At 49.5% G+C, this 13,519-nt stretch overlaps 1 protein-coding gene across 1 annotated transcript in view; it reads left to right on the top strand.

Annotated features, from left to right (window-relative positions):
* Nucleotides 1-13,519, top strand: part of LOC129528466 (immunoglobulin superfamily member 3-like) — a 39,546-nt gene that overhangs the window by 21,250 nt on the left and 4,777 nt on the right. Inside the window, 1 exon segment of the mRNA XM_055368862.2 lies at nucleotides 9,100-9,510. Coding sequence (XP_055224837.1) covers nucleotides 9,100-9,510 — 411 coding nt within the window.

Genomic DNA, 13,519 nt, shown 5'->3' with positions numbered 1-13,519 from the left:
TTTTCTGAGCAGCATTGCCCATCACATGGTTCTGCAGCTGTAGAAGGTAGAGGAGATGCTGACCTCAAGACCTTGTCTGACATTGCCTTTTTGAATCCATCCCTAGTATTTGCCTGTTTCTGGTACTACTTGGAATCTAAGACTGGAGTGCCTAAGGGAAGAATACAGAATGAGTTCATTGAAGGTTCTAATTATTTGGATTAATTTATGGTGTTACTAAAGGCAGACAGGGAAAAATATGTATGAAGTACCTCTTGGATGCCAGGTTTGTGCTTAGTGCTTTACTCATGTTTTCTTTTTTAAATTTATCCAACAACCTAATAATGTAGGTGTTTGTTCCCTATTTTGCTAATGAGGAAACCAAGGCTCAAAGTGGTCAGGAATCTTGATGGAGGCAAGCCAGCTGGTTAAGGGGCAAAACTGAGATTTGAACTGAGATTGGAGCCCAGGTATCTCTGACTTCCATAGAGCAAACATTTTCCTTTATACCATAATTGCCTCCTGGGTAAAGTAGCTGGAGGGTTGGGAGACCCCAGATCTGCTCTGAGGTTGTCTTTGTGTCTTGGGTGTCTCGAGTTGGTTTCTGTTGTGTTTTCACTGTAAAATGAGAATGAACAGTGGTTGGCAGAGGAGACTTATGAGTATCACTGTACTTGGGCTGTTATGAGGCCTCTACTTAAAGGTGCACAGTAATATACTTTTATGGCCCTTTGGAGGCTAGGAAGAGCAAAGGTGGGTGCTTGAGGCCGTGCAGGACTCCCAGAGGACAGCTGAGGCAACAGGAGAGTGCATCCCCTTAAGTGTTACTGTCTCTCCTCTATTAAATATTTATGCATTTAGCACTTAATATTTTCCAGAGAGCTTCATAAGAGTTTTTACTCTTTCCTGTATACTTTGGTGCTGGTGCATTGATTTTGGGGAAATAGAAGTGGAAAAATACATGAGAGCTGACTGTGTGCTGGAGACTGTTGGACACTTGGTGTATATTATCTCACTTAATCTTCACTGCAACCCTGGGAGGAACATATTGCTTTCCCATTTTATAAATGAAGTAACAGAGGCTCTGAGAGGTTCTCAGTTCCTCAAATTAAACACCTAGTGAGTGGGGGAAGTTGGGATTTGAATCCAGGTGTGCCTTGTTTAAAAGTAATTGCGGTAGGGAGACTTTGACCTTTTTAAAGGCTATGCAATCAGAGATTCTTCTTTCTGCATTCAGTTAATGCTGTCCTTTACAGAAGAATTTTCTCCTTGTAGATTGATGATGTGGAGGAGTTATGGCACTAGCGTTACTGGTAGTAACAACAGTAGCAGCTGATATTCACTGAGCATTTCTTGTAAACCACTGGGAATGCTTTACACATAATAACTTAGCTCCTTGTTTCTTAATCCATGCAGTGCTGTGAGGCGGACCGTTTTACCCAACTTCACAGATGAGGACACTGACACAGAAGTTACATAAACTGCCCAGTGTGCCATAGTAAGTGGCAGAGCCAGGATTCAAGTCCAGACAGGCAGTTTGGCTCCAGAGTCCAAGTTCCTAATTTTATTATTATATGTTCTAGACAAGTGCTTTTCTTCTCAGGAATCCTCTTTGGTACCGTATGCTTGTATTTAATGTTTCCTCTCTCTGGTTAACCACTCCTGATTTCCTAATCCCCTTTAGCAAATCCTTAAATTTGTTTTTTGGAAGTTGGGGTCATAAGACACTGGTAGAGGTTCCTCAAGACACAGTTTGCTGATGGTGTAGAAGTTTTATCTTGTGCCTCTTTTAACTCCTGATTCTTCCAGCTTCTGCCACAAGGTGGCTCTAAGACCTGGGGATACCAGCGCTATCCTCTCTTCTTTTGCTCTCCCTGCGTACCTTGTCCCTTAAAACATAGATTCTTAGCCCTGCTCTGGTGTCTTCCATAGAAGTGTCCCCTGCTACCCCCGTTTTAAAGAATATTGTGTTAAATATTCGTATTCCATCAGAATCAAATAGGAACCCAGGGACTGTTGACTCACTCATGCTGGTCCATTTACCATCAGCCTTCCACTGCTGTGATATCATTTATCACAGCAAGCTTCTTTGTGGTCTGTGCCCCAGACTCGTCCCTGCTGATCCTGCCCCCATATCAGTATTCATCAGAATCTCTGGTTGGATGGCACAGTTGACTTGTGGATCTGTTATTTGACCATGCCCTGTGTGTGCTTCCTGTTGCGTATGCACATCCCCAACAGAATCTTCAAGGAATGCCATCACTGTCATGTTGCCATTGATCTAGCTTCGTCTGATCCCCATTGATCACATAGTGTGACCCCTCAAGGGGTGCTTAGGCAAGACTTTCAGCCAGTTCACATATTTGATTGTTAGCTCTTAATCAGTTTTCTCTTTTAATTGTAAAGCATAATTGCCTTGCTTCCTTCTGATTTTCTTTAGCTCAAAACGCCCTCCAATTACACATCCCTAAATACAGAAGCAGTAAGGGGAATGTCAGCAGTCATTTTTCAAATGTTTACGACAATATCTTGGTTTGGCTATTAAAATTGACAAAGCCATAAACAAGCTCCCATGAGGACAGCCTCCAGTGGTGGAAAGCTGACTTGTCAGAGGGTGTATTCTGCTGGGATTTTACTGATGGGCACTCAGGATGAATATTTAATACCCTCTGGATGTTGCCAAATCGGTTTTCTTCTATTTCTTATTGCTGACCTGGCAGATTGGGATAGCGGAGGGCTTTTCTTTGACTTCCATGAGTCCAGAGCATGTGAACACTGGCTCTCCTTTCACATTCTGAGGGATGACTGCCCCATCCCTCAGAGGACTGGCCTCTGCCTTCTTTCATGGGAGTCTGGGGTTTTCCTTCTTCCATCCCAGGTGGCTTCTGCCTGTTGTCTGTGCCAAGATAGAATGGGCATGAGTGCAAGAGCCCTAAGAGGAGAGCCCAGCCCCTCCCAGATGCCTCAGGCCTGTTGTCATGGTAACACCGGGGCACTTGTTATTGGCATCAACGAGCCAGGGTCACTGCCCTGCCTGCAGACAGGTAAGGCAGGGTAGGGCACATCTGGGTAACCTTCATTAGCTATTTCCACCTGCAGACTCTTGCTGCTTTCCCCTTGCCCCTCCCTCCCTGTCTCTCTGCATGCATTGAGCACCTACTAAGTGCCAGGTTGCCATGCTGGTGATGCTGCTGAGATGGGTGTGTCACATTCCTGCCTTGTGGGCTCTGTGGGAGGCAGGAGGCCTAGGGACAGAGGAGAGCAGAAAAGCATTACAGGTGTGGAGGCAGAGCCAGCACAGGGCATGAACACGGGGCAGGGGGCAGGGGGCGTGAGGAGGGAATGGGGTAGGGGTGAGGGTGGGAGGTTGGGAAGGAGGAGTGGAGCATTTCAGGCTCAGAGAAGAGTGTGAATAAAGATAGTCATGGAGGGTGGGAGCAGCATGCTTATCTTGAGATGACTAAAGCATGGGATCTGGGAGGGGTTCACCCCCAGGCAAGCTGGCAGGGATCAAGAAGTCCCTTTTGTACATGGGAGCATGGGGTGAGGGTGGGCATATGTAATAGCTCAAAGCAAGGACAGACCAGACAGCCTCGGTTTGAATCCCAGCTCTACCACTAAGCCAGCTGTGTGACCTTGGGCAAGTGTCTTTATAAAATTGGGAATAATATTTATTTCACAGGATTGGTGAGGACCAAATAGTTAATATCTATAAAGTGCTTAGAATAGTGCTGAGCACATAGGACCAGATGAAAGTTTGCTAAATAAATAAGAACATCCTAAACTCAGAAATTAGGACTTTAGCTCATACCCAGATCATATACTCCATTTTTGTAATAATTTATAATATTCCCTTTACCCAGAAATGAAATTCATATACAACATAACATTCCTAATCATATCTTTAAAATTTGCTATACTGTCGTAGTTGTGGGATAAAGAAAATTTTTTTTATAAAGTAGTTCATAGTAAAATAATGTGTTTCAATGTGTAAATGCTCAGGACACCTATGCTAGGAGGCACAGTCACAGTCGACGCTGTCCCTAAATGCACACTAACAGTCACCGTATCAGACTTGGCACCATGAGCAGGACTGCCATCCTGACAGGGTTTCTGAAGTCCTGAGTAACTCTTGCTACAATTCTGAACAAAACAAAGGAAAATCCTCTCTTGACTGACCTGGCATATATTAAAACCATGCAAAATAAAAGTATTGTGATTATAGTAAAATGAAAGTAGGTTCTAGGCTCAGAGGCATAATTTTTGCCCACATGAATGTCATTTGAAAGTCACACAGGACACGAGGCAGAGTTTTGTTGCATGGAGTTGTCCCAGATATGATTTTACATCTTTAATGGTTTTATTCCATTGAATATATACCCCTCCCCAAATCAATATGGCAACCAGAGACCTGCTCGCAATTAGCTGCCTTATTGAGAACTGCTGTCATGGGCTGTGGGGTGGGCAGCTGTGGGCAGTAGCATGCCCCATTTGCCATTTAGGGAAATCCCCTGGCTGTGGCTAGGCCGAGAGGGAGGGAGTGTCATATGCAGGCCAATTATAAGAGCCTGAGAAGGAGATCATTGAGGGCCCAAATAGGGAATGGTCATGTGGAGAGAGCAGGGAGCCAAGGGGTGTTAAGGACAGAGGGACTCAGGGGTAGTAACAGTTTGACTGGCAGGCGCCTGTGCCACTGGCTTCCCATGCAGCTCACCCTGCATTCTTTCCTTGTCTCTCATCTGACTTGCTTCTCTCCACTTGAAACATCTCTCCTGCCGCAGACACTGGCCGCCTCTATCTCTAGCATTACTGTCTGTTGTCTTTAATAAAGAGCAGTGTCTTCCTCCCTCAGTGCCCATCTCTTTGCACCTGCCACTCTGGCTGCTGCTCACACCACTGCACAGAAACCGCTTTCTCCAGACTTACCGGCAACCACCTCAGCAGCACAGCTGTTGCTTCTCAAACTTGAATGTGCATCAGAATCAATTGGAGGGCTCATGAGCCTGCAGGTTGCTGAGCCTTACTCGCAGTTTTTCTGACTTAGCAGGTGCTGGCAAATTCCCAGGTGATGCTGATCTGCAGATCCATGGCATGCACCCTGAGGGCCACAGGTGGTCAGGATCAAGTACAAGCTGCAGGCCCCTTGCAGTGTGGCCGAAGCTTACCTTTCTAACCTCATCCACTACACCTGAGCACTTGCTCCTCCTTGAATAGAGTGCACAGGGTAGTTGTCATCTTTCTTCACTTGTCCCCTCTCTCTGGCGTGCCCTTTCACTCTCCTTCTCCACTTGTTTCTCAGGGCCTAGCTCAGAGGCCACATACCTTTTGAAATGTTCTCTTTTCTATCAAAATCAGAATTGCCCCTCCTTTTAAAAAGTAACCACATTTATTCAACTATTCATTGATTAGTTTAACAATGATTGGGTCAGAGTCCCTGCCCTGCATATGCTTAGAATTTTGTAAGAAAGAGAAGACTTTAAAAATTACCTTCGTTGTAAGGCAGCAGTAACAGCTATAGTGGAGCATAAGGGAATCCTTTATTGAAGAAATAAATGAGTTTTGAGTGAGAAGAGCACGCACAGAGTGGAATCTGAAGGGAGGGTAGGCTGGCTGAGAAAGCTGCTGCTGGTCTCCGCTGTGGAGTTCTTCCCTCTTCCTGTTGTCTCACCTTGAAACCACCCTACCCTGGCTTGTAACAAACGCAACAGCCTCTCCTACCATACAAAACACAGATCTTCCAAGTTTTAATCACAAGCCTGGGAAGGAAACTCTCCAGCTGCAGAAAGAAAGGGCCACTCCCTCAAAGCAGGGCCTGGCCCCTGGGGGCTGCTCTGAAGGCAGCTGCTGGCGTGAGCTGGAGCAGCTCTCGGACCCTCTTCCTGTCTCTTGCTGGATTCTTTCTTCCTCCTGCCAATTCACTGTTGGGGGTTAACCAAGCCTCACTCTTTTCTTTCACGTCCGCATTTATGGCCTCTCAAAGCCCGTTCACTCACACACCAAGTCCAGGGTTTCTCAGGCTTGAAGCTACTTGTGAATCACCTGGGGATCTTGTTAAAGTGCAGATTCTGACTTACTGGGTCTGGGGTGGGGCCTAAGAGTCTGCATTTCTAACAAGCTCCCAGTGCTGCTGGTCTGAGAACAGCACTTTGAGCAGGAAGATTACCACTTATGCTTGACAACTCCCAATCTAAGTGTTGAACTTTGAACTTGGGACAAGGCACAGAAACCAAAAAGGAATGAGAATAGCTAAAATTCACTGGGTGTTTGTTATATACCAGGTTCTGTGCTAAACTCTTTTTATAGACAATTGCTTTTAGTCTGCACAAAACTCCTAATGGAGATAGAGACATTGTTCTTATTTTGCAGATGAAAACACCTGTGGTCTCTAAGTGGGCAGGGCTCTCCTAGCTCTGTGGAGGAAGGTGGTGCACGCAAGCTGTACACCACCCAGGGCAGGGCTCTGGCAGGACATGGGAGGGCTCCCTAATTATATGTGGAGATTCCAGTCTCCCCTGTGCCTCAGGAAAGGTCCTACCTGCCCTGGAGATGTGGGAGGAAATCCAGAGCATAGAATAGGAGCTGACCCCTTGCCCACCTGTCAGACATGCACCAAATTTAAAAAATGCCTCTCTTTCAAACTTCTCAACACTTCACAATATTTTGACACAGGAAGGAAAAAAAAAATGGAAATGCTTTGGAACATTTCTCTTCCTTGAATTCTTGTTCTCAGACCATGTGACTGAATAGAAGTTTGCTCACAGGATTCCAGTTTAACATATGCAGTTACTATAGCAATTGAGGTTTCCTTAGTAACAGTTGCAAAAATAATCCAGTCCCAATTAATAATACATTTTAAACCTCTTTCTACTCCATGCTGAACAACCCAGTTTTTTTGGCCAAGTACCAGATAATTCAGGTGGTGTCATTTGCACTGATATAGATATCATTTGCATGCGGTGAATTGGGTTGGAAAAGAATGAAAAGGGAGCCGGTTGTTTCAAGTATTATAGGAATCCAATCTGAAAAGTCGACTGGCAAGTGAATGCAAATCTAACTTCCAGAGCTTGGGAGCTTAATGGTAAACCCTGTCCTGGATTCCTAGTGTGCCCTAGAGGACTTTCTGCATTTGAAGAAGGGAGAAGGCAGAAGATTGGACTTGCTAACAAAAAAGATGAACCCGGGAGGGTGGGGCCGTGGCACACAGGATTTCTCTCTAAGTGGTGCCTGGTGTGTTCTTGATGGCGTGAGAAGGTCTGTGGGTTTGTGAATTCAACAAGTCTTCCTGGAAAGAATGTCTGATTCACCGCCGGGAGATGCTCCGCAGTGTTGCTCAGTCATGGCATTGGGAATTGGACTTTGCCACACCTTGCCTTGCTAAATCCTTCCATCCATTCAGAACATTTGTCTGTGTGTTACAGGGAGACCAAGTGGCAGTCTGTGGCTTTCACAAGTTTTGGTTCTGTGATGCATGGGACTCAATCAACCCTTGATGCTGCCAAACCAAGCTTAAGCCAGCTGGCAGGCCAGGGTCATGACCAGTGGGCTGGGTCCTGGGTCTGGATGCAGTTCCTGGGGTTGAGCTGGACTAAAGAGACAAGAGTCTGACCAGCAGAGTGCTGGAGCCTGGCCAGGCATCCCTGCCCTGCCCCTGCCCCTGCCCTCCACACAAGCTCGGTTGGAGGAGGCCTAGGTTGCTGTCCCTGGGTGGAATCTGCACCTTGCCCCTGCTTTCTTTCTCAGCTGGGAAGTGGTTTGGTCCCTGTGGCGGAAAAACTAAGTGTGAAGAGAGTGGTGGAGGTGAAACAATGCTTGTGCTATTAGTTCCCTAAGAGGAACTTAGAATTGTTTTTTTTTTTTTTCATTTTTAGTAGCATGAGAGGCATGGGTGGGGGAATGAAGAGCCAAGGTTAATGATGATAGGGTGGGTGAGATCTCAAATCACCTTCCTAAGATGGATTTCATTAGACCTTGGCTTCTTGCCACTGGCAAGGTGAACATCGTCATTAATTAGCTGCTGGGGAGGCGCTCCACAGGCTGCCCTCTTGTCTGTTTTTGGAGCGGGACAGTGAGGAGAAGGGAGGATTGCAGTTGGCTTTGCCTTGTCCCGTGGTTTACTGTCTTCTCAGCCTTCTCTCTCACTCCCCTAGAGGAAGCCGCCTCTCCCCGCCCCCGCAGCATCCTCTAATTACCTGTTGCCGTGTTTCTCCAATGTGCTCTCATTCGCTCACCCACTCATTCACCTATTTCAGCAAACACTGATCAAATGCTTTCCTGGCCCAGGTGTTGTGCTAGGCTCTGGGGGTGCAGCGATGTCTGCTAGGCCTTCCGCCCCATGAGGGCTGGGACTCTGGCTTACTCTTCAGGGCATCCCCAGCACTTAGCATCCTGTGGGAAACTGAGTGGGCACTCCGTAAATACTGGTTGATTGAGTGGAAAGAGCTTGATCCCGGCCCTGGGGGAGCTCACCATCTAGGATATGGGAGAGAGATGTGAGGACACACAGCCCAAAGACATATAGAGGGTGCTGAGGAAGGGTTTGGAGCCCAGGGGGATGGGAATGAGGGATAAGTGGAGAGAAGGGTGAGGGTGGGAGGTGGCAGAAGGAGACAGGCAGAGAGGACAGCAAGGGCAAAGGCCAGCACTCAGGGAAACTGCACCAGGGGTGTGCGCCTGTGGAGGGTGCCTGAGGGTGAGTCGTGAGAGATGAGTCAGGACACTTGGGTGAAGGCCAGATCCTGAAGGGACTTTGTGCTGTGAAAAGGAATTGTTTCTCTCTAGCCCATAAGTAGTTCAGAGCCATTAAACTTCTCAAGCAGATACCTGATATAGCTAGATTTGTACTTCAGCAGGATCACCCTCAGAGGCCCTGTGATGGTGGGCTGTGCAGGCAGTGGATAGGGGAGAGATGGTGAAGGCCTAAGCCAGGCACATGGCAGGGAGGAGACAGGGAAGGGTATTTAGCGGTGGCCTGGGCTCCGTGCTGCCTTCCTCACACTGAAGCCAGTCGGTGTTAAATCCCCCAGGAACTGTGCTGGAGGAAAACTGACTCAGAGCCTCAAGGTGGATGGGCCACGTTTCTGGGAGTCTGTGGTGATTCCTGTGTTCCCCTTTCCTTTGCAGTGACAAAGCTGCAGGTGAGCAAATCGAAGAGGACCCTCACCCTGGTGGAAAACAAGCCCATTCAGCTGAACTGCTCAGTCAAGTCTCAGACCAGCCAGAACTCCCACTTTGCGGTGCTCTGGTACGTCCACAAGCCCTCAGATGCCAACGGCAAGCTTATCCTGAAGACTACCCACAACTCCGCCTTCGAATACGGTACTTACGCGGAGGAGGAGGGCCTGAGAGCCAGGCTCCAGTTTGAGAGGCATGTGTCGGGCGGCCTGTTCAGCCTCACCGTCCAGAGAGCCGAGGTCAGCGACAGCGGCAGCTACTACTGCCACTTGGAGGAGTGGCTGCTAAGCCCCAACTACGCCTGGTACAAGCTGGCAGAGGAGGTTTCTGGGTGCACAGAAGTCACTGTGAAACAGCCAGGTAAGGCCGCAGGGCACGGCTGTCCTGGGCCAGTGGGTTTAGTGCAGAGACTGCCTGGGGGTGGGTGGGGCTCTGTGGGGCTGGTGTGGAGAGACTGTCTGCAAGGTGCATGCTGAGTGTGGGTGCAGGTACACAGACCATCACCGTAGCACACTGCAATCCCATCCATTTTACCTGCAGTGGGTCCTGATGCTGACGGCAGACTCATGGAAGCATCCTTGACCCTGCTTCTGTGGATAGCATCTTCACCAAGGAGCAGGGCAGCTGTGGTTAGCAAAATGTGGCAAGGCAGGGTTCATGGCAGCTCCTGAATCTTCTTCTGGGTTTGCAGCTTGCACCCTGAATCTTGGGCTGACACCAGCTCCACACCCAGAGTTCCTACCTAGAAGGCATTTTCTGGTCTTATGCATCTGCATCCCCCTTCTTCCTTAGCTCCCAGCCCAGCCCAGACAAGCCTTTCCTGTCTCCAAACTGAATCATTCCTCCTCTGGCCCTTCCTCGACCCCATGGTGTAGCCCTTATTCCTCTCCCTCACAGGTGGCACTCAACCTCTGCCAGAATGCTTCCAGGGAGGTAGAAATACTCACTCTGCAAGCCTCAGTTCCACTTTTGGGCAGCTCCGATTGTTGAAAAGTTCACTTTCCTGTAATTTCCCTTTTGAGATCTGCCCATGGAAAAACCAAAGAGAAATCTGCGTCATTTCCTTTCAAATACATGAAATGTATGCCCCTTCTCTGTTAAAAATCTCTGGTTCTTTCAACTTCTCACATAGTGTAGCCTTAAGGGCCTCTCCATCCCTCATTCTCCCATCCCTACAATTCGTTGTTGTCTCTGCCTGTCCTTCCTGATGGGCCATGGAGGGTGCTGTGTTGCCACTCTTAGCCTTGTTAAGAGTGACAATTCTGGCAGGCTGCAGACCATGTGTGGACCTTGATCTGAGGGCTTAGAGGCTTCGGCCTGCCAGCCCTGTGGGGGCACCCACCCTATCTCATCTCATTGAATGGGGCAGAGCAGGTGAGGGCATGATGGACGGATGGGCCTCATCCCCCTGCTTCCGTTGCCTGGGGTCCTCGGTCAGCCTGTCTGCTCAGACCCCTGAAACTGGGGGTTGAGGAAGGACCCTCCTGGATCACGTGACTCCGTTCAGTCCAGGTGACCATGGTCCTTGGAGTAACAGCTCCTAGAGCCCAGCCTATAGCCCTGAAAGTTGGGGAGAGGGCCTGTTAGGAGAAGCATCCCCTGCCTTGAGGTTGTAGAGGTGATCTAGGCTCCTCAGACCTTGTGGGGCCTCAGATGCTTACATCTCCAGCTCCTCCTGGCATGGGCATCTGGCTGCAGCCCAGCTCTGTGGCCCCATCTCCCAGGGAACCTTTGGTCTAATCTGCCTCCTGCTGAAACCCAGCCTCATTCAGCCCCACCGAGGCTTTCAGAGTTCAGGTCTCTCATTCAGGGTTTGAGACCCCACCGGGCTCAGAGAGACCTGCAGCCTGCAGCGGTCCCAGATCACACAGCCCCAGGGATGGGACCAGGAGCCAGCCCACATCCCACCTGCAGCAGTTCCTGTGCCTTTAAAGCCTCCCCTCCTCCCTGCCCCGCCCCCAGGCCACTGGGGGAGGGAAGGAGGAGCTGGGTCACAGCAGGGAGTCTTAGCTTGGTTTTGGTGTGCTGCTGGACGACCAGACCGGGCGTCGGGTGAGCCCAGAAGTGAGAGCAGTTGGCTGCGCCCCAGTGCTGTGTGACCCAGAGGCGCCACTCACCCTCTCTGAGCTGGTGGACATCATGGGTGGGGAAGCTCAGGTCAGGGCACTCCCATGAGTGTCTGGAGTCCTGAGTCCCATTCTCAGCTCTGCCATATGCTTGCTGCGCTCTAGAGGAGTTCCTCTTCCTCTCCGAGCCTCGGTTTATGTACCCGTGCAGTGGGAGTGAGTTGCACTTTGGGGTGAAGGGGGCAAGACTTGTGTGGGCGCATCCTGCAGAGGGATCCCACAGAAGGGGAGAGCCCTGGGTTCTTTATCCGACTGGGTCTGGGCTGGCGGGGGGGGCTCTGTTTCTTGGCTGATGAGTTTACGTGAGTTTGAGTGAGGTATGCGGGTGGGTGAAGGAGGGCTGGGGGGAGTCACCTGACTTGTGCGAAGAAGCTCTTGAGAGAGCCGTGGCTTCTTGGAATTAAGAGGAAAGAGTGCAGCATGAACAAACAGGCCCTGGAGGATCTGGCAGCCCTGAGTGGGGGTGGGGGGCCAGCTCTGGAGTAGAGCCAGAGCTGTGATGGGGTTGGGGGACCCTGTGTCCTTGGGCCATGCTTGCCTCACTCCTGGGTTCTGTTTGTGGCTGTGGATTGGGGTGGGGCAGGGCCGGTTGTGCGAGGGGTCATTGCCCAACTCCAGGGGGCACCTGCTACCTCTCAGCTATATATATAGGGATATATATAGTTCTTTCGACAGGTTTCCAGCAGGTAGTGGTTATTAAATCTTACTGAAGGGGTGATTTTTCTGATTCTCAACTCTGTGCCACAAGGGTAGAAACTGTGAGAGACAGATTCCATCTCCACATCTGGGTAGTAAGCATCCATTCCAGGGGTGTAGACGGTCCTGGGGAAGCAGCCAGAGATCTGTACATTCTCATATCCAGGGATAGCGACTCCAGGCTGGGGGCTGACAGGGTAAGGGGTGGGTGGGTCCTGGGCTCACCCGCAGGTCTGCAGACTTCCTGGAGCCAGCTGACCTTGGTAAATCCCTTTTGTCTAAGCTTCAGTTTCCTGCCTGTGAATGGGGTTGGGGCTGTGCTCTGGTTTCACCTTTGTGGCTCTGGGGTTGTGGTGACAAAGCCATCAAGCTGGGTTGAAGGATTAACCAGGAAACCTCAGACTGGCTGCCGTGTCTACCTCTTCCTTGTACTGCTCTCTCTGCTGCATCCTGGGAAGCTGCTCTGCTCAGCCTAGATGAGGCTCAGTTGTGTGTGTGCACGTGCTTGCACGTGTGTTGGAAGTGGGTGGTATTGATACCAGAGTCAGTGTCTCTGGGTGAGTGAGGCTTGCACATTTCTCGGGAAAGGGAACTCACTACCTTATGTGCCCAGGACAAGAGCTGTGGGGTCTGGAGAAGACTTCTAGGCCAGCCCCTGCAGTCTTTCCTCAGGTGACATGGCTTCCCCAGACCCACTTACCCCTAGGTGCCCTCTCTGCATTCAGGGGGTAGAGAGCTGACTGGGACAGAATGTGACACACTCAGCATGTGAGGAAATGCCTCCTTCATTCTGTAGGCCCTACCTCTATTAACATGTCCTTTGATAAAGTGACTCCCCTCCTGTCTCCCCTCTCTGGAATCCTCAGCTGCTGCCAGGCTTCAGCTGTGCCCTATTGAAGGCAGCTCTGTCTCCCTACTTTCCCCAGCCCAGGGTTTTCCTTTTGGGGTCAGCTGCAGGGATCTGGGCCATCCTTTACCCACTCAGACTTTCTTCCTGCCCACCTGCTGCTGTGAATCCTGTATGTCATATATATGTGTGTATATGTATATATAATTATTATATTTATGTAATTTATATAATATATTATAATATATAAATATATAGTATTATATATAAAATTATACTTTAAGCTCTAGGGTACATATGCACAACGTACAGGTTTGTTACATATGTATACATGTGCCATGTTGGTGTGCTGCACCCATTAACTTGTCATTTACATTAGGTATATCTCCTAATGCTATCCCTCCCCCCTCCCCTCACCCCACGACAGGCCCCAGTGTGTGATGTTCCCCTTCCTGTGTCCAAGTGTTCTCATTGTTCAATTCCAACCTATGAGTGAGAACATGCATGTCTTATATGCTCTCAGGCAGAGAGGAAACTGCTGAGCAGGGCAGGGGACAGAGCCCTGTGGCTCTCCACTTTAGACCCCTCCCGGCTGACTGCCATGGAATGCAGCCACTTAGCAGGGCCAAATCCCCTGATGTTCCTGTTGGCTGTCTAGCCTTCAGGGACAGGTCATGGGGCCTTGGTTCCTGCCTTGTCA

Source organism: Gorilla gorilla, chromosome 17, assembly GCF_029281585.2.
Source record: "Gorilla gorilla gorilla isolate KB3781 chromosome 17, NHGRI_mGorGor1-v2.1_pri, whole genome shotgun sequence".
NCBI lineage: Eukaryota > Metazoa > Chordata > Mammalia > Primates > Hominidae > Gorilla > Gorilla gorilla.
The sequence above is the reverse complement of the archived record's forward strand: the minus strand, read 5'-3'. Positions and strand labels throughout refer to the sequence as shown.